This window comes from Lissotriton vulgaris, chromosome 12 (assembly GCF_964263255.1).
Source record: "Lissotriton vulgaris chromosome 12, aLisVul1.2, whole genome shotgun sequence".
NCBI lineage: Eukaryota > Metazoa > Chordata > Amphibia > Caudata > Salamandridae > Lissotriton > Lissotriton vulgaris.
In genome coordinates this window covers 718,333,498-718,356,039 of record NC_141700.1, presented here as the reverse complement: position 1 = coordinate 718,356,039, position 22,542 = coordinate 718,333,498, and the positions used below count along the sequence as shown (strand labels likewise).

The following is a 22,542-nucleotide window of genomic DNA, read 5'->3' as shown; positions in this document are numbered from 1 at the left end:
TACAGCCCGAACGGCTGAACGGAATTACACCAAACTTGGCAAAATGGTAAGGCATGGTATGCAGATGTGCCTTTGCTATGTTTGGTGAAAATCCCTCCAGTAGTTCTTGGGAAAATTGAATTTGAAATTTTTCAAATGGCATTTTCCATGGGACCTTTAGACATGGCTACAGCCCGAACGGCTAAACAGAATTACACCAAACTTGGCAAAATGGTAGGGACAGGTATTTAGTAGTGCCTTTTCTATATTTGGTGAAAATCCCTCCAGTAGTTGTTGAAAAAATTGAATTTGAGCAGATTATATATCTATATGCGCTCACCGTACGCGCACCGTACGCGTACCGTACGCGTACCGTACGTGTACGTGCGCGTACCCTTACGTGCGCGACCGAGTTTCTGACCTGGCAGTCGACTGTCAACATTCCAAACTGTCCAAGCCAGGAAGTGTTGGCCACCATCTTGTTTTTCAGGAGAACCGAGGCACAAGAGAGCCCAAAACAAGAGTGGAAAACACGAAAAGGGGGCAGGGTAGAGACCCCCCAACCCTCTAGCCCTTCTCAGGGGGTCCCAAAAGGACCCCCAAGGGCAAACAAAAATTAAAAAAAGTAAAAAAAATCGCGGGATACGCGCACCGTACGGTACGCGTACCGTGCGCGTACCCCGCGATTTAAAAAAAAGACATTTTCTTTTGCACTTGGTGGTCCTTCTGGGACCCCCTGAGAAGGGCTAGGGGGTCAGGGGCTCTCAACCCTGCCCCTTTTCGCGTTTTCCACTCTTGTTTTGTGCTCTCTTGTGCCTCAATTCACCTGAGAAACAAGATGGCTGCTCAGGTGGTCCCAGAAGGATAATAACATATATAAACGTTATCCGCTAATAGAATTAGCATTTACAAAACCTTTGAAATTTATTGAAAAAAAATATAGGTTTCACGCCTGATACAGTTAGGAATTAAAATTTAAAAAACCTTGCAAATTCACTGAAAAAACCATAGGTTTCAAGCCTTATATAGTTAGGAATTAGCATTTAAAAAACCTTGCAAATTCACTGAAAAAACCATAGGTTTCAGGCCTTATATAGTTAGGAATTAGCATTTAAAAAACCTTGCAAATTCACTTAAAAAAACATAGGTTTCAGGCCTTATATAGTTAGGAATTAGCATTTTAAAAACCTTGCAAATTCACTGAAAAAAACATAGGTTTCAAGCCTTATATAGTTAGGAATTAGCATTTAAAAAAACGTTGAAATTGCTCCTATATAGTTAGTTGTACTAACTATATTTCGCGCCCCCGCAATACACTGCTGATGATGTCACATATTACCTCATTCATGACATGGTCAGTGACATCACTGATGACATCACTAATGACATCTCAAATGACATCACTGATGACATCTCATTTGACAACACTGATCACATCACTGATGATATCATTCATGTGATAATACGATGCACCTCCTCACACTCTAATATAACCTTTAATACACCCAGTGTTAAATACAGACTACCATTCTTGAAACCATTGACACACCAATACCAGTTACTACATACGCACTCACTGATTCCTAAGTCTACACACACATTCACTCATTCACCCATAGAATCACTCATACATACAGTCACACATCAATACAACACTATCATATGCACTCATACACCTATACAGACACTCACACACTGCCACTCATCCATGGAGTTACTCACACACCTAGTCAGTCATGCAAAGAATATATCACACTTCCATTTCCTCAACTATACAGTTACACACACAACACCTTACGTATTCAAACATATACTAACACAGACTTACTCTCTTATACACACACATTCACTCATTCACCCATAGAATCACTCATACATACAGTCACTCATCAATACAACACTATCATATGCACTCATACACCTATACAGACACTCACACACTGACACTCATCTATGGAGTTACTCACACACCTAGTCAGTCATGCAAAGAATCAATCAAACTTCCATTTCCTCAACTATACAGTTATACACACAACACCTTACTTATTCAAACATATACTGACACATACTTACTCTCTTATACAATCATTGATACAAGTACACAATGATCCATACAGCCACTCGCACATTCACTGGCTCTCATGTATAGTCATTTATATATGCCAACTCTCACGTGCACTGTGTTTTACATATGTACTTACTTGGACATGCAGCACTGAGATATCCATTCACTCACCAACACACCCATGCACACAGTCAACCGCCCATATATCTGTTTCCACATGCACTCTTGAACTCATACACCTAGTGAATCAACTGCTCACACATCTATGCACAGAGTCACACACCTCCCAGCCACCCACACACACACTCAGTCTCCCATTCAAATACTTGGGCAACCAATCAAAACCCATATAGCCACGCATATAGCTACTGATCAACACATGCAGCAGCTTACACAACAACAGACATACTGATGCACACATTCAGACAGTTTAGTCACTAACCCATGCATTTAGTAAGACACATTTAATCACTCACTCATACAGTCAGTCACGCACCTACTAAATCCTTCATCCAGACACTTATACATCCACTCATTCTTCAATATGTAAAACATATTTAAACTTTAGAGAAACACAGAGTCACTGGATGATGTCATCAGTGATGTCAAATGAGATGTTATCAGTGATGTCATCAGTGATGTCATTTGAGATGTCATCAGTGATGTCATCAGTGATGTCACTGACCATGTCATGAATGATGTAATATGTGACATCATCAGCAGTGGATTGCGGGTGCGCGAAATATAGTTAGTACAACTAACTATATAGGAGCAATTTCAACAGTTTTTTAAATGCTAATTCCTAACTATATAATATATATATATATATATATATATATATATATATATATATGTATATATATATATATATATATATATGTATATATATATGTGTGTGTGTGTGTGTGTGTGTTTGTGGGGGGGGGCGGTAGGTGTGTGTGGGGGGGTAGTAGTCTGACTACTGAAGCCAGTGGGATCCATTATTGATGCCCCTGGTTTGGATGGCAGAAGATGACGAGGAAGTTCAACTTACCTAGACATTGGAGGTTTAATGCCTACATTCATGTGGCTGGAATATGGAGATCCAGGGTTAAAAGTGAGAAGCATGGACACAGAACTACATGTAGAAATTAATTAAGACTTTAATAAAAAAAAGGGCTGCAAATAATTCTTCCTGAGCACTGTCATTTGCCACATTGCAGAAGTGCAGGGTGGCACAGCAGGCTCTGTTGTTCAAGGTGAAACATCTCTATGCCAGGTCTGACCATTGGTCTTCGGTTACTGCTGTAGAAAGGCTGATGACCGCTGGGTGCATAGAGCTCTCTCTTCATTGTGCCCATATGGTGAGTGCTTCAGCTTGGACACAATCCCTCGGCTACCTGATTTGAGATGCATCATTTTATAAAAATGTTTTTCCCAGAGAGTGGCTTAAACAGGACATTTGAAAGTAGAATTACCCTTAATTGGTACCGATGTGTGACAGTGGCTCATCCTGTGAGGACAAATGTGTATAAGAGTGGAATTCAAACCACCCCACTTTGTTCCAGGCCCAAGCTTTTACTGGACAAGGAAGGTGGTGCTCTGCAAATTACTTTAAGAGCTATAGTGCAACCAGTGCAATGCATAATGTGTGTCTTGCAACCATTCTCCCAGAGGCATGGGGACTAAACCTGAAGTTTGCATTTTCTGCTAGAGGAGCTGCCTGGTACCTAGAGGCCTGTATACTTGCTAAGAAAGGAAAGGAGTGTGCCCAGCCCTTCTGTAGGAGAAGGTATCATACAGTGCTTGAAATGGAAAATTAGAAGTGCAGGTACTCTGCACCAGAGTCCCTGCTTGTTTCTGAGAAGTGCCGGTACTCTCCAATTAAAAGTATCACGCCTCTCTTGAGAAGTGCCGGTACTCTCCCTCTCAAAATGTAAAAGTGCTGGTACTCCGTACCGGTCAGTACCGGCCCTTTTAAAGCACTGGTATCATAGAGAAAAAAAACAACCGGTTCCTGGTGTTAAGCACTTTGAGAAAGCACCCGAGAGCAAAACCCATATTGTGAGTGGGTCCTCTGCTCCCTTCTTCATGGTTCCTACATTCAAGCTGCCCAAAAGCCGCACCTAATCAAGAATAGCCATAGTCACTACTGGCTGTGAACAAGGTTAGCCACCGATGACAGTAGAAAAACAATAAGACCCCTCACCACTTTAAGCCTGAGCAGCCTGGGAGGCCACAACTGCTGGAGCATCTGTGCTGTGGTCCCAGCCCAGCTGTGCTTCGGTTCCAGACCAGCTGTGCTGCCTTCATTCTACAACGTCCACACAAGAGAGGCTATTGTGAAGACAGAACCTGCAGGTTGGCACACAATGTGACAGTGATGATCTCTACTTTTAACAAATTCATGTCTCTGATTCCAGATACAGTGTACTGAAACTCCTAGGGTTACCTGGGTGGAGAAAAGATACTAAAGTAGAAGTGTAGTGCCTTCTGTAGGACGGAATTAAGAATACAACCCTGTATTCACTTAGAAAAAAATGCATTCTGTAGTATTTAGTTCTGTTGGTCGATTACATTTAATAAAGTAGTACTTTTTCTAAAAGACCCAGTCCTATTGTGTCTGTTGGTTGATGGAGTTTAGAGCTCCTTGAGAAGCCTATGATTGCATACCCCACTACCTGTGGAGTCAAAGGTGGGAAGGCTTGTATTCAGCCCAGTTTGCAGAGCCATGGTTGGGAAGGCCCCTGGACACCAGTGGGAAAGCTCTCAATGACCTGAGTTGGGGCTCACAAGTCCCTGTTTGTCTTGTACCCTCCTCTGCCTTGAAGGGGTCCACCAGCACAGACTTATCATTTGGGAATCATTACAATGCGGCTGTTACCACGCATGCGTTACAACGCATAAACCTTCACCACACATATCCTTAACCACACATTTTTTTACAATGCATATGCGTTTACCACGCCTGCCTTTACAACGTCTTAATGTTGTGAAGGTATGCATATTAAGGACATATGCATCACACTGGTGGCAAGGGCCTATCAGCCAGATTCATCATAGAAAATTGCGCTCGCAAAGGGCCAGATTCTGAGAATCTGGCCCTTTGCGAGCGCAATTTTTGCATTTGGGATTCATCATCCCAAATGCAAAAATCGTTAATAGCAAGATCGCAAAATTGCTAGGAATTGCATTTAAGGAATCTCTATTTGAGATTCCTTAAATGCAATTCATTAACCATTTTTAATTTGCGAATTCGTAATTTTTGGCCGCTCTTTACCGCGATGTCTGACTTTGTGGTAAATAGCGAAAACGTAGAAAAATGCATTTTAGTGCATTTCTAAGTTGTATGTTACACACACACATGTCCTTTGGACATGTGTGTGCGCAACATCAGTCTACATTTTCATTTCGGGGGTGCTACAGGGTGTCCTTTGGACACCCCTGGCACCCTTGAAATTGCATCCTAATTTGCGATTAGCTTGCTAATCGCAAATAAGGAAGCTGTAGGAATCGCAATTTATTTCGCGATTCCTACATGAATCCCGTTTTGCAAGTCCTTAATAGCGATTCCTTAATAATCGCTATTAAGGACTCGCAAAACGGGACAATGATGAATCTGGCTGTATGTGTGGTAAAAGTGCTGGTGTGTGGTAAGGCCATACGAGTGGTAAAGCTGCCGGCATGCTTAAAGCTATTGGCGTCGTTAGAGAAAACGGAGAGACCCTTCTCCTTCCTCTTCACAACCTGTGCAGTGCCTGAAGAGATGTCTCAATGTAAATGAGGTAAAGGGGACTGGGGCTGGGGCGGAGGTGGGGTTGGTTTTAAGGATTTTCGGGCCAGGAACATGGCTAAAAAGAACATTCTGCAACTACGCTGATGGCATTACACCTTCAGGTAAATACATATACGTTATAATGCACACACCATAAATGAAAAATAAATGTCGATTAAAGTAACTGGTGGGAAAGGCATTCCAGTTCAATTCCAGTTGGTTAATGAGGAGACTGCAGATATCTGTATCTCTAACCAGATATCCACAGAACTAAATCCTGGTAGGTACACTTGAGAACAGCACATGTATGAGTTCCCAGCCTGTGACAGAAAGCACTGAAAATGCAAGTCATTGTTTTTAAATTTTAGTTCACATTAGAAAATAGGCTGCAGCGAAATTTCCAGAGAGTAACGGCCATTATTTATACTTCGGTGGATGGGATACCCTGACAAAACATGGCTGATCCCATCTGCTGTATTGCTATAATGCACCTGTATTATGACATAAAGGACATCTGTCACATTTGTGACAAAGTACCCTATGCACCAAGATCTAAGTAAGGCCCTTAGGGGCATATTTAGACTGCACCTGCGCCAGTGGCGCGTCACTTTTTACGACACTCCGGTGGCGCTGTGCCCTGCTCCATATTTACTAGGCAGCGCTAAGTCACTTTGCGTGACTTAACGCAGCCTTGTAAATATCTCCCTTATGACGCTGTTTTCTGCATTAAAAGGGCAGGCAATGGGTGTTGCTGTGGGCATTACCAGCAACACCCATGGCTTTTCGACACTGCCCCAGATTTACAACTGATCGTAAGCCTTCCCAGGGGAGGCGTAAAGGTGGCACAACAAGGAGAAATACTTTGATTTCTCCTCATTTTTTGCTCTTTCTTTGTGTTCTGCATTCTATAATACAAATAGAAGTAGCAAAACAACATTACTTATTGTTTTTGTGTGGGAAGGTGTCCCTTCTGCACAAAAACAATCCTCCCAGCAACGCAAGGGTGCCTGCGTTGGTGGATGGGTACTGTTTCGGTGCCGGTGTACTGGTGAATACAAGAGTGCGCCATATTCTTGTAAATACAGCACATTCTTGCACTTGGAAAATGATGGAGTTTGGCGCAGCAAAATTGCTGGTGGCACTGCGCTGCACCATTGTCTCGCAAATGATGCCCTCAGTGTTAAGATAAAACAAGTATTTTAAAAATAAGCATTATTAGTAATATGGAATCACACTGTACCTAAAGTAGAACTTTATCTTTATGTTTTCATATGAAGGACGCACTCCAGAATATCCAGCTGATAACACATTTACATTACCTCTCACATAGAATCAATCTTAAGCACCAGGAAACCTATAATGTCTCCAGTGATTATTCTTACTACTAATGGAAAGCCTAAGGTGTTCCACTGCAGTTACCAATTAGTTCCCCTAATGTCACACTGCTATGTAGAGTACAACAGCGTGTACCATCTGGGAGACGTCCCCTAGTCACAGCTCATATTACCCCAAAGGGGTATCCTCAATTGATGATGAGTTCCAATTAATCACAATGTTTGTTGAGTTCACATTCATTTATTTTTCTTATTTTCAAGAATTTCTTCATTCTCATAAATTCATTCTCAATTCCAAACGAATTAAGTTGATTCACATCCTTATAACATATCCATAATCCAATGCATTTCGGCTGCTATTGAGCCTTCATCAGGGATATATGTATAAGTAAGAAGCAGTAACGTATCGAGTATCCGTTCAAAAATGTTGCCTTACTGCTATGTAGCCCATCTCCTTGGATTCGCTGTCCCAAACCCACACTTCTAAAAGATTACAATATGGAGAGGCAACAAAGAAGGAAAGTCTCTTCAATCCAAAAACAAAAAAAAATCCCGAAATCTTTAGAATTATTCTTTATTGTTCTTCTGATAAATGGCATAAAACACAGAAAAGCAGCCAACACGTTTCACCCCTAAATCCCAAGCTTCATCAGGGCTTAAGTCCTATAGGCGAAATTCAAAGCTCATACATTTTCTTTTTCGGTATGTTGTTACACTCAATATTTTGCAATGAACACCAGATATCGTTACCTATTTGTACCATGTTTACCGTTAAGGTACTAACAAACCAGGTTCTGTCGGCCAAAACCATCCATTACAGCCATATACTGGTTCTGAAACAGCTATTCCTGATTAACCAGTTGCACACATTTACAGTTCTCTCAAGTAGCAGGCCCCCTGGCAAGAAAGCATATGTGTTATTTTGCTGCCTCTGCCTCCCGAGGCAGGTGAAGGCCAGCATTATTCTTTTAGGATTTTTTTTTTCAAAAGGTATGCAAACTGTAAAAGATTGGAAACATGGATCCCAATAGAACTTGCTCACTGAGGTCACTGAAAAAGCCATTTAGCGGTAGGAGGCACTTTGTTTTTTGTCATTGATTCTAGTGCCTTATGGTGTCGTGATCTCCCTGCCTTCCCATCCCACTTGTAAAGTGTAAATAAAAGACTTGGGCCTCAATTCGGAAATGGAATTCAGTTCTGAATAATAGGAACTCCGGAGTGCCTACATGCATATTCACTAGGTGTTGGCAACAACAGATTCAGTTTTACTAGCTGGAATCCAGCAGGTAAAATCAGTGTGGGAAAGGCTACAATTTAGCTCGGACCCCTTCCATAACCCCTGTCTGAACATTAGCTGCCCCTCATACCTTTAACCTCCTCAACCCCTCCCTTCGCCTCTGGCTTAAAACAGCCCACTTTCACTAGTGTAACTTGTACACTTTTACCACCAGCTCAGAGAAGGTGGTAAATGTGTATGATAAACCCATGGAAAAGGGAATACCATGCAGAATACCAACTCGTACGTCTGGGTCCTATTTAGTGGGGATTCATTTCAAAAGATAAAGGTTGCTAGATTCCATCAGAATGTAATAGAGAGACAGTGATATTGTGTTGTTTTATCCTCTGCAAAGCACTTTCTTAACCCTCGAGAAGCATAACCACAGAAATGTGTGTTTGTTTTTGCTTAATGCTTTGAACCCATTCATATCAGGCACTAATCAAACAGAAACTATAGAAAATAATGATATATTCTATCAGCAGCATTTTTTATAGCACCACCCTGTTTAATACATTATAACAAACATCAGAAGGAACAAACAGGGAGAGAGTAGCCAACTACACATTTTTTATCAATGCAAATGGGACATTAGGTCCATCAAAGATAAACACATTTGACTGGCCCTGTGTTCTCTCTAAGCTGTGTAGCCTGTACCTTCTCTTTGAGCAGTAAGCAATTAGATGCACACATTTCGCAGGACACTCCTCCACAGCACTAGCTGATATTTTTTTTATTAATTATTTGTATTTAAATATAAATGACACAGTTAAGTCATGTGGTTACATCGCAAATATTGTACATCTACATTCTCATATAATATTCATCGTTCGTTTATGCTATTATGACATTGCTCGTATCCTGCTTCGCATTTGCACATCCGCTCATGTGCTGGTTTTTATCACCTTAATGCATTTCTAGGTCATTAGTAATGCACATATTCCTTCCCTGTAGGTGTTCCAGCCTCCCCACAGTCTTATCCACTTTTTTGGACATCCTCTACGTACATATACTTTCTGTTCCGCCACCATGGCCATATCCATATCTTTGCACCATTTCGTGTGTGTGGGGGTGGTGGCTACCCCCCAGTGTTTGGCTGTGTTTCTTTTTGCCAGCATCATTCCCAGTGTCGCCCATGTCTGTGCCGTCTATCAGCAGGTTTGATCAAAGACCAATGCCTTCGTCCTCCAAAGCCTGTACACTTTCCTGATCCCACGTAATCGTTGAATAAAGTGCATTGTGGGTGATGTAGTCCCTGTTGTGCTGCATTGTAATTTTCTTCTGCCAGATTTCAGCAGAAAAAGCCTCTCTGGCGCATAACCTAAGGGCACACTGAGGTATATCTCAGTTATCTCAAGTCTGACCATAGAATTTATGTCTAACTAGAGACATGCTTCTGCTGCCTAAAGCAAACTCCTCAACGGTCAGTTTCTCAGGGTGCATTGTAAGAACGATGTAGTATATGTTTTGATGCTTCCTTGTGCATTTTTCTCCTGTATGGTATCTATATCAAGAAAGGAAACCGGCACTACCCTTGTGCAGTAAATGCATGCCTGCGTCCTGCCTCGTTAAAGTATAGTTTGGCAGCAAAATACTTGTGAAAAACCTTATGCTGCTTTTGACGAATATACCTCCTTATTCCGCTGTCTTTTACCCCACAGGGAATCACAACGCGGTTGTTACAACGACCAGGGGCGTAACACAGGCCCCTGTAGCCCCCGCGGTGCGGGGGGGTCCTCACCCTCCAGGGGGCCCCGTCAGCACCGCAGTTCTGCTGAGGAATTCCAGATTGAGTCCAGAGGGGGCCCCTTCACGTACCCTGCAGGGGGCCCCCTCAAGGTTCATTACGCCACTGACAACGACCATGTTGTGATTCCGCATACCATTACTCCGCAAATCGGAACAAAGACTTGCGGAGGGGGGCGCTGGATGTTGGAATAGTATCATTTTCTATTCCAACTCCAGTCTGTGCGGACACTAGGGAAGGTGTTGATTCCCTGCGTACTAAAAGTTTCGTCATAAACGTTCTTTACCGCTTGTGACAGCTCCAGGCTTAGTTTGACACAGAATAAGTGTCTGGTTACAATCTTGGCAGATGGGATACTCAATCATTAAATTGACAATTTTTTTCGACCGCCGTATTACAACTTCCATAAGATATAATGATATTTTAATACGCGGACGGGATATCCGATATATTTGTGACGGAGTAGCGCTGTCGCCAAGATCCTAATCGGGCCCGAAGTCTAATATCGGGTGTGATAGGTGGCTGATGCAAAAGCTGCATTGATTGAAGTGTTAGTTGTACCTCATCGCTCTCTACTTCACCAATCACTAAATACTCTCCTCCCTAGCTCCCCCCTCCCACCGTTCCCCCCACAGACTACGTTTCTCACTTCAACCACCCTTAAACCCACTTATTTTACCTCAGTTATCTCTGGCAGGTCTCTCACCATACTTCACTTCAGAACCTTTTCACTCTCTCTACACCTCCATGTGCCTACCACCATTTCTTTTTTTTCCCCTCACCTGTCCGAATGCACCTCTTTCCCACTGGTCTCACAGTCTCCCCTCACTAACATGTGCCTAGCTCTACATTTTGTCCCCTGTCCTGCTCGCTCTTCCTCAACTCTCCAATTTACCGCACAATGAGACTTGAACATGCAGAAATGGAGTTATAAGTTTAAAACTGTTCTGAACACGGTGCCCTTAAGTTTCTCTTGCTCATGGCCCTTTAAGATGACACTGGGGACAGCACCTAACTGCAACTGCGAGTGATTGGCGCGGTACACTATGACAAAGACCCTCACATTTAGGAAAAACTGCAGGGGGTCCGCTGTGATAGCATCCATTTTCAGATTCAGTTCCTAGCGCTTCGAAGCAAAACATTACTTCCCCTAATTAATGAGAATTACAACAATAAACGATAGTGTATAAATCACACACCTTACTGTCTCCACCCTCCCCTGCGCACGCGCCCAAACCCGTCGGTCTACTTACAGCTCCTGGAAGGAAATCATGGCCAAAGTGATCGAGAAGGCGCTTTTCACCCTGGCCCTGGGACCCCACCAGGGTGATGGAGATGGAGTCCAGGGTCCTGGCATGGAGGGCCATTCCTGTCACCACTTGTATTTTGTAGGCAGCCATGTCTGAGAGCAGCTCTTCGGTACTGGGTGAGAGGGGCTGAATTCCTTGCCTGTGTGAAGAATGCAGCTGCGCTGGCGTCTTTATGAGCACCCGGCCCGAAACATCACTTACAACGCAACTTTTACAACGACATACCATTACAACGCAACTTTTAAATCGCAAACACTTTTACAACGCATGTATTTACAACGAATGTTTTTACAACGCAGGTACCTTTACAACGCATACCATTACAACGTAAGTATTGGTAAGTATATAATTATATTTTAAATGTTATATGTTTGGGGTAAAGGGGTATTTTTAGGGTTCAGGGTCAGTTTGGGGTTTTTGGGTAAAGGGGTATTTTTAGGGTTCAGGGTCAGTTTTTAGTTTTTGGGTAAAGGGGTATTTTTGGGGTTCAGGGTCAGTTTTTAGTTTTTGGGTAAAGGGGTATTTTTAGGGTTCAGGGTCAGTTTTTAGTTTTTGGGTAAAGGGGTATTTTTGGGGTTCAGGGTCAGTTTTTAGTTTTTGGGTAAAGGGGTATTTTTGGGGTTCAGGGTCAATTTTTAGTTTTTGGGTAAAGGGGTATTTTTAGGGTTCAGGGTCAGTTTTTAGTTTTTGGGTAAAGGGGTATTTTTGGGGTTCAGGGTCAGTTTTTAGTTTTTGGGTAAAGGGGCATTTTTAGGGTTCAGGGTCAGTTTTTAGTTTTTGGGTAAAGGGGTATTTTTGGGGTTCAGGGTCAGTTTTTAGTTTTTGGGTAAAGGGGTATTTTTGGGGTTCAGGGTCAGTTTTTAGTTTTTGGGTAAAGGGGTATTTTTGGGGTTCAGGGTCAGTTTTGGGTTTTGGGGGTACAGGGGTACAGGGTAAAAATAAATTAAAATTAAATTTAAATTAAATTAAAAATGAAATTATATTTTTAAAAATTAATTTACGATTATAAAATTAATATATATTTACCAATACTTACGTTGTAATGGTATGCGTTGTAAAGGTACCTGCGTTGTAAAAACATTCATTGTAAATACATGCGTTGTAAAAGTTTTTGCGTTGTAAAAAATGCGTTGTAAAAGCATGCCTTGTAATAACATGCGTTGTATCAACATAGATCCGTATTTGGGAAGGCCCAAATGAAGCACTTTTTGTGTGTTTCTGAAGTGGAATAGAAGCAAAGATGTAATTAGGATGAAAACAAATCAAAATATTTTACTTGACAATGTGCAAATGATAAATATTTTCTGAACCAAGATTATTCAACACATTGTTTGTGTGTGATCAATGAAACTGCATGTCAGTGCACATTTTGTGGTCATTTCAATGGATGATGTCTGTAAATGACAATGTGCTACAACACCCTGCTTCAGTAATATATTTGCAACAGTATGCTACAGAATGCACCTCCGGCTACATACCCCTCCCTTACCATTTTCCTGCCGAGAGGACGTGGTATATTTGCTAAACTATTCTTTTATTGACATTTGAATTTTTCACATTCCTTATGACTTCACTGATGTAAAGTTGTTTGTAGCACCACCACTTGGAAAATTGTTCCAACACCACTGCACTGAAGTGCTCTCTCAGACAAGAACTAAATCACATACATTGACGTGTGTGTGGTTGTGAAGAAAGTTCTTATTTGAGCTGATGTGGGATGCACTTTTGAGTCATGAATGAGTGACAAGAGAGGTGCTTTCATCTGGTCTTGGGACACAATGTAGGCAATGTGATGGAGAAAAAGTGCTAGAGATAGATACTTAGGTTATAGTACTATTGGCTAGTGGTCCTGAAAAACAGCTCTGCAGATCAGTTGGACTTGTAGGTGTTCAATGAAAAACCACAGTCAAAAACCAAGTTGAGGTCATGGTTCAAACGCACACAACACAAGTCACAACTCGTGCTGCCTGCCAGATTTCTGTCCTGATAACTGAGTGTCTTTGCTGTTGGAACATTGAGGTTTTTGAGACTGGTGAATTCCTTAAGTTATGATGTGTGCTAATTCCATAACTGGTGAATCCGTGATTTTGTGAGTTTGTGCCAGGACAAAAACTCAGTTTTAACTGTGCTATTTCAGCAAATTTCACTTCTTTATGATTCTTATTTAATTAGCTCTGAAGCATGTGACAGCAGCCAAAGAGCCTCGGGGGATGTCCCTGGAGCCAGTCATGTGGTTAACTTCAGATAACTGTTATTATATTTTACAACAGGGTTGGAGGTTTGTATGCTATCTCACCCCTTTTTTAGATCCACCACCCCACCTGCCACCCGCCCTTAAACATTAACCCTCATCCATCTGGTGAGTGAGAACAGAGGAGCATATTTACAAGAAACTGTCGGAGAATGGTGTTACTACAAACTTGGTAATGCCGTGCTCCGACAATTTCAAAACGCAGGGATGCAACATATTTACAAGAATACGGCTCAGTCCTGCAAATTCCCTAGCACCTGCACTGAAGAAGCTGCCTAGCGCCAGCCCAGGCCTACTTGCGCCATATTGCAAGGGTGCCTGCGCTGCAGGGATGATTGTTTGTGTGCCGGAAGGGAAACCTTCCTGCACATTAAACAATCTTTAGAGGCAATTTGCTGTTCCTATGTGTACTGCAGAAAGTAGCACATCTGGAAAGAGCAAAATAAGAGGAGAAATAAACAAATTCTCCTCATATAGCCCGTTTAAGACCAGGAATTTCCTGGTCTTATTTTATGTACTGCCACATAACTTGTAAATATGGGGAAGCATCAAAAATCAAAGGGTGGCAGAACGCCCACTGCAGCACCCATTGCCCGCCCGTTTCATGCTATGTGCTGTGTGAATAATGGCAATATTTACAAGGCTTAGCAACCACAGGGGCTGTCCAAAAACCCCGAACCCGGGACAAGCAACTAATACACCTAACAATAGGTTCAGGGAGGAGAAACACTGAAGTTAAAATACTCCCAACAATTCAAAAAAAGAAATGAACAAACAAAAAGAAAAAGATGAAAAAAATAAAAAAAAAAGTGGTTAAAGAGGCCCTTTTAAACTAAATACTAGTATCAAAAATCACATATTTATTGTATCATATATCAACAGTTCCTTAAAAAGAATTAGTTTATGTACAAATGTGCTCAAGACAAAAAATGCTGGTATGCAAAAAAGGGGAGAACATACAGACCAGACAAGTGGCATACAAAAACATTACATATCAGGACAAAGGAACAACATAAACATAAGTATTGTGTCCTTAATTCAAATTGAGCCGAAATGCCGTTGACGCTTCTTTGTGGCTCAATTTGAATTGAGGACACAATACTTATGTTTATGTTGTTCCTTTATCCTGATATGTAATGTTTTTGTATGCCACTTGTCTGGTCTGTATGTTCTCCCCTCTTTTTGTATACCAGCATTTTTTGTCTTGAGCACATTTGTACTTGAACTAATTCTTTTTAGGGAACTGTTGATATATGATACAATAAATATGTGATTTTTGATACTAGTATTTAGTTTTAAAGGGCCATTTTTTACAAGGCGGCGTTAAGCCACGTTAAGTGGCTTAACGCCACCTTGTAATTAAGGCAAAGGACTTAACACCATCAGAACATCTCAAAAAGTGATGTTAAGGCTTGTAAATGTGCCCAGAGTGTCTTTTGTGCAACAATGGACAACGTAAGTAATTTTGTTTTGTTCTTTAGAAGACTTCAAGATAAAAAGTAAATAAAGATTTATGTTCAGCTATTAAATAGGAGAGTGACAACCAAATTGAGGAAAATTTGATAAAGAGGTACTAAGTAACGTTTCTTGTATGGTCTATTTTTTGTCATGTAATAAAACAAGTATTGCCAAATTCTGTAAGTGGCTGCATTGATTGTAAAGTTTGAATATGTGCGGTATTTTGCATAGGCGATTCGGTGATTGCAAGATTGACCCAACGGGGGAATGAACGGATACATAAGTGCACGGGAGAGGTAAAGGAGCATGGAAGATGAGTGATTGAGTATATAAACAGATGGATGAATGACAGCCAAGCATCCGGAATGCTTCTGTTCATGCAATAGACCAGACCCTATAGCTTGAACAATGCTCATGTCTTTGTTATATGATACAAGCTCTGGCTACAGCTAAAGCAGTCTCTGTTGAGACCCAAGAAAATGAGAAATGTACAGAAAGGACAGAAGGAAACTAGTAGAGGTGATTATAAGGGACTTACAGGAAAAAGATAAAGACAAGTTTTTTTTACAGTGATACATGCTGTTACTAATATTTACATTTTCTGTACACTGACAGGTAATGTTTCCTGCTATTTTTGTGTTTTTTTCATCTAACTCAACCAACTAAACTGACTTTTTGCAGTAGTCAGTCCCTTCGCCCCTTCCTTCACTATGCTTCTGAAGATTTTTGAAATTTTGTGCGTTGCTTTCTGCTCCAAGTCTCTTCAGTAGCTGTTCTATTCCTGACAGATTCCCCAGTGTGCCTCTAGTCTTTGCCATGTCCTTGCTGTCTCTGCTGTCATTATGCAGAATCTCCTGTGTCTGTGCTGTGTTTTTGCAGTTTTGCTTGAGCTCCCACAGTTGGTTTGTGCTCCTGCATTCTAGGTTACGCTCCTAAAGTACCTCTTGTTTACCAGTCAGTCTGTGGTGTATACCACTCAGTCTGGAAATATGCTTACCATGTGTGGTGATCCAACATGGTATGCTATGCTCAAGCAATTTATCCCATGCTCCTGTTCTCTGGTGTTCTCCAGAAGGTTATCACAACCTCCTGGGCTATTCTGTGTTGTAGACATTTATCCTGTGCTCCTGTCCTCTGCTGTACTCCATCTGTTTATCCCATGCTCATGGGCTCTGATGTGCTCCAGAATTGTATCCCATGCTCCTGGGCTCCGCTGTGCTCCAGCAGTTTAACCCCATGCTCCAGATCTCTGCTGTGCTCCTGCAGTTTATCCCATGCTACAGGGCTCTGCTGTACACAAGCAGTTTATCCCATGCTCCTCGGCTCTGCTGTGTTACAGTTGTTTATCCCATGCTCCTGTGATCTGCTGTGCTCCAGCAGCCATGTCAAGCTCATGTGACCAGTGCTTTGCTTGCTCCTGCAGTCTGTGCTGCAAAGGCCTGTTGTATTCCTGCCATGCTCTTCAGTCTTTGCCACATTCCTACAGTATCTCCTGTCCTCTTTGCCTCTTTTGTGCACTTTCAGTTTATGATATGCTGTTGAGGTCTTTGTTGTTTACTTATTCTCTGCGCTGTTCTCCAACAGTCTAGGCAACAGAAATACTCAGCAGGCAAATGATATGCTGATATACCTTATAGAGACTGGTCAAGAATGTGACAGCAGCAAAGCTCCCCCCTCCCTGTTCTTTTTAGGTCTCAAAGACCTAGCGTTGCAGCGCGCATGTGTTGCTCGCTCTGCGAGGATTATTGTAGTAGGGTAGGTATTAGAAGTAGAGTTCAATCCCCGCCCATCTTTTTTATTGACTGGCATCATCGTTTTTGGTAAACGCTGGATTCTGATTGAAAATGAGGCTTCTTTGTTACCGACCTCTCTCCTTTTGGGATCTCCCATCCGGACTGGATCGTTTACTGGCAGCGTTACACAGTGGGCTTTTTCTGGTGGGTGAGCACTATTTTTTAAAATGGACACTGATGGGGACAATGGCGGCTGCAGCGCCAATCGCTCAAAATTGTATGTTTTTTATTACTTTAATGAGCGCGGCGTCCGCTCGGGACACCGCGCTCACTTTATTTATTTATATTTAGCATTTATGTTCAGCGCGGCGTCCACTTCAGGGACACCGTGCTCTGTTTGTTTGTTTCTTTTACTTTAAAACTGAGCACAGTGCGACCTCAAGAACACTGTGCTCAGTTTCTTTATATATTTTTTTACTTTAACACTGAGCACAGCGCCCGCTTCAAGGACAAAGTTAAGCATTTGCAATGCAATTGGACCTATTGCATTGCAAATGCTTATTTTCTGAGTTTTTGAGCAGTGCATATAGCTTACCTGCGTATAGGAGGAGAATGCTTCAATTTGTTCTTCATTTCGAGTTTGTTTGGTTTGGAGATATACGGAGGCAGCCAGGGTGGTCACGGTAGAGAGTGTAGTTCTTCCTCTTGTTTTTGGAGCTCAAAGGCATGTTGATTTTCCCTTAAACTAACGAGACGTTATGCACACCCGTGAACAAATTATAGATTTACAAGATGTTAATGGCCTCACAATGACTTTTAGGCATTCCATTTATACATGAACTCCTTATAGACCCAACAAAACACGGCTGGCTTTCCAGACCTGTGCTGGTAGGGGGCATTACCACCTAAAACAAGCACTTGCAGTGCATTAGGTCTCCCATTTGCTAGAGTTTGATCAATTGGCATTGTAAATTATAATGCCTTTTAGTTATGTTTACAAAACTGCAAGGGATGTGTAAAAGCCGCTTGCAGGTTTTATAAACACATCATTAAAAGGCAGTATCATTTACAATGCCAATAGATCAATCTATCGCAAATGCAAGAACTATTGCACTGCAAGTGCTTGTCCAGGTCTGTTTGTGAGACAGTTAAGCTATCTCACCAGACTATTGGCTTTTCAAGATAACTCATAAATATACATTAGTAAAGGGGCTTCTGGTCAGCTGCCTTGATTCATTGGTCTGCTAAATTGCCATTCACATTTTGCTTCCAGGCATCACAACGCACAGCATTTACATGTTGGCTCCCTTCACTCTGAGTGACTGCAAAAAGCCAGAACACATTGTTCACATCTGCCTAAAAATAAATCTTTTCCCTCCATCGAAAAGGGGGTGAACCAAGGAGTGGATAAGAGGACCAACCCTCACCAACTGATTGATACTAGCCTGATCTATGTCAGATTGATGTAGTGTGACAGACTGGGAGCAGGGTTTCAAAAATGGGATTTTATCCTGTTGACAATGCACTTAACTTTTTAACTCATGTACAATTCCCTGACCCCCTCCCCCATCCCATTATCAAACCATGTGCCTTCACTGCCCTAGACAGTCTATAATGTCAATAGAGCACAGTCAAAACTGATTAACCCATTGTTCAAAGCCATTCTCGTCCTATCATTTCTACAGTGCTGAGACATTATACCTAAACCCTTGCAGAAACGTGTGCGCTGGGAACTCCTGCAGACCCATCCATCAATTTTTGCCTAAGTTCACTATAGCCCATTCCATTGGTTTTGCCATGTACATTGGGATGGTCTTCCTTGGATTTGTGGGCGATAGCCTTATGAAATACCCCAGATCTGAATTAAAGAATAAAATTGCCTTGCCCCTTGTGCTACTAATAAACAATCAACTTGAAGTCTATAAATACGCTAACAATGCTCTAGGTCACTTTGATAACTCCTTTGTTACATATTTCTTTTCAAATTCAAGGACAAGAGTCTGATCACATTTTTTACAAATTTGCTCTCTTTTGACAAATTGAATTGGGCAGCCGCATAGAAGAATGATTTTGTAAATGAATAGGTCTTTGCAGAATCATGCATTAATGTTTTAATGCTATTTTCAGGACTGAAAATCCTATAGCCACACTGTAGAATATGTCCATATGGTCTAAAGCTATTGCTAGTTAATGCAAGCTCTAGGTGAATCATTTCGATTGAAGACTGTACCAAACCTAAAAAAATTCCATTAAATCAATTAAATACAGTAACATCTTTTCAGGACAGCAAAATGAACAGGATTCAGAGACATACAGTGCAACTGACTGAACTGATACCTATACCAGCAGTAGAGAAGGGAAAGCTCTATCACCCACCCCATACTATTAAAACATTTCTTAAGCCCAAAACCTATTCAGGTGGCTCTTGTAATTTGCCACTTTACAGGATTTGTCCAGGTTAAATTATTGGATGTAGTAATTCCTAGGAAATTGCATGTTTTTCCAACTAATTTAGACCCCTCATAATACCACTAATTGGGATTTGCTGCTCGATGGCCCCATAATAATGATTTCTCTTGTTTTCTCTATAAAATTATGAATTCCTAAATAATGTATTCATATCTTTAGCTGTCTTTTGAGGCCAATCAGGGTAAAAGACAGTAAAGGTAAATCAGCATACATTAACAAAGAGATTGCCATAGAGCCCAATTTTGGAGAACAATGGTTTTAAGCAATTCCGGAAAATCAGCTAAATATAAAGAAAATAACAAAGGAGATAAATTGCAACTCTGCATTAGACCATTTAGGAAAGCAATCTCAGAAGTGTATTTAGACTCTATGTCTTGTGAAAGTCATTATTAATTTTCCGAATATTAAAGCATAAATGGATGGAAAAAAACTGTTAATTAGTTTTTGCCATAAAAGTAAGCAACCAAGTTTTTAAAAAGCATTGCTAAAATCAACAAATTACACACATCTTTATCTTTCGTATTTGAACATGATTTTCAGCAATCATTAATAATATAATATCCACTGTGGAGCAGCCATTCCTGAACCCACACTGTTCACTTAGAAGAAGGTGATTTAAAGTTTACCCACCTGGATAGTCTTTGCAAAAGACATTGGGCAAAGAATTTTCCAATTAAATCTATAAATGGCAATAGGAAGGTAACTCTTAGCATCATTCCTGCCCCCCTTCCTGTAAAGCAAAATGATGGGACTCCCCTTCCATGAATTTGGGATTCAGCTAGTTTCTGGGCAATAGTCAAAAAGGTTTTTCCAGATATATTGCCCAAGAACTGGAACAGGATTTTAGTGTGTCTGTCCTAGTATCGTCAAGACCAACTGCTCTATATTTTCTCAACTCATTTATTTCATCATGTCTCGGAGTGGTCACCTTTCTTAAATGCCCATTACGTCTTAGCCTTTCTTTGAGGTTCTAATTAAACTTATGCTCTGTACTCCATATTCACGGCCTCCTGCTTCGTTTTTAACATATGCATTTTAGCTTATTATGTTATACATTTTATGATATTTTATTGTATTTTATGATAAGTATGCTTTTATGGTTTATTACATAAATCAAGTAAAGCAGGTGAATTGATTGAGCTAAATTTGTAATCATTTCTATTGTTGACAAGTCTTTCCAAACAGTAAATGTAGTATAATGAATTTCTAAAGGAGGGTATTGATGATCAGTAATGACGTCCAACTTCTGTTGGATTTGGCTCTTTCTTCCGGGTAATCCACAACCTTTTACCTTCACCCTCTTGTTTTCTGATTCCATTTTTGTTGGCGTTTAGGGCTCTGTGCACTTACCACTGCTAACCTGTGCTAAGGTGCTTGTGCTCTATTCTTTAAACATGGTGAAACTGGACAACACTCAGTAGGCACATTTCATTTTACTTGTACCACGTTACTAGGGACTTATTACATGTACCCCAGACCTGTAAATTAAATGCTACTCGTGGCTCTGCAGCACTGATTCTGCCACACACTTAAATAGCTTTTAAACATGTCCCAGGACTGCTATTACAGACTGTGTGCAGTTTTAAACTATAACTTCGACCTGGCAAGCTAAACTTTCCTTTCTAATACACACATAACTCACCTTGAAGGTAAGCCCTACACAGCCCAGAGGGCAGGGTGCAGTGTATTTAAAATATTGGACTTGTATTTTCAATTTTAACATGTCGTGAAACATTCCTAAATTTGTTTTTCACTACTGTGAGGCCTACATCTCTCAAAGGAGAACATTGGGTGTTCTTATTACATTTAAAATGTGCTAACTTTTGATTTGGAATAGGTACGCATTTTTGGTGCCTGAATAATTGTAATTAAAAATCCACTTTGGTGGTAAAGTCAGATTTTAAGTTACAATTTTAAAACGCCACTATTTGAAAGTTGGCATTTTCCTGCCCTACATGGTGACTGTAGCCTGTTCCTGGGTGTAGCTGAAAGCTGGACTTTGCTTAATCCTCTGAGAGAGCCTCAAAATAGAGGGAATAGGTGTAATTGGATGAGCCATTAACTTGCATGGTCGGGGGGCCGAGCTGGGCACAGCCCCATTGGCAACTGAACAGGCTGTTTAATTGCCAAGTGTCCTTCGCACAAAGGACTTGTCACCACAGCATTATTCATGTAGTAAGCTTGGGGCCAGGACAGTGGAGTCAGGAAACTTCAAGGACTTCAAATGGAATGCTCTAGAAGCTTGTCCTACTTCAAAGATGGCACCAGGTATAACAATAGGATCTACACACCCACTCTTCAATACACCTCCGGGCCTGTGACTACTACAGAAAGTCTGCGTTGCTGCTCTGCTGTCAGATGAACGCCTACCCTGCTGCCCAGCTACTCAGCTTCCTCCTAGCTGAGAATGAAGACAGGACCTGCCCCCTTAATCCCTGGCTGAAGTGAATCAAAGGGCCAGCTGACTTTATCAAACTCCAGAGGCCTCTTTGTCATTGCCCAGCTGACCTGCTCCAAATCCTTCAACCGGATCTGCCTAAGCCCTAATAGCTTCTACTGCAGTGAGTTTGTGATCCCCAAGAGGTGCACTTCTGGTTATTGACCCTTGGTGTGTCATCAGTAGAGCTCGCTCCCAGAGAAAAAGGGAAATGCTGCGGATTTGGTCTCTTTATGACTGTGACTGGGAATTTTCCTGCCAAGATCTTTTGGCCTGTGCCACCTCCCAATGTGACGTTCTGATGAACCAACTTCGTACAACAGCAACCACCCATGACACCCGGCAATGTAAGATCTGCACTTCTCACTACAGCAGCGAAAGCCCAAGGTGACCAACAGCAAGAAGCTCCAGCAACGACCGTCGGCAATGCCCAAGAGGATCTCCGTGCTACAGATATAAGTGCTTGTGACACCCAGGCTGCTCTTCGCGTTGCACAGATGACCACCTGTCACACTCCCTGTCCCTGACAGCCCCTTCCACCATGAACAGAACTCTTTACGGTCGACTTTTGAAGTTAACTCTTTTAGTGGGACTAACCTGGTCCCTGTGCCCAGCCCAAACTCCATCGCAGTGGGCCTGAACCTGTGACTTTTCCATGATCTTACATGCCCAGATAGCCATGAGTTGTGCTTTGTACTTTTAGGTGCTTTACTTACTTGAAATCTTTAA

General features: G+C 41.5%; 1 protein-coding gene across 1 annotated transcript in view; it reads right to left on the bottom strand.

Moving 5' to 3' along the window:
• The window catches only part of LOC147678111 (hydroperoxide isomerase ALOXE3-like), a 168,419-nt gene extending 156,789 nt beyond the window's left edge, over positions 1-11,630 (bottom strand). Inside the window, exon 1 of the mRNA XM_086945970.1 lies at positions 11,409-11,630. Within this exon, the coding sequence (XP_086802096.1) occupies positions 11,409-11,555 (147 nt within the window). The 5' untranslated portion in view covers positions 11,556-11,630. The remainder of the gene's footprint in view (positions 1-11,408) is intronic.
• Positions 11,631-22,542: the final 10,912 nt, after the last annotated feature.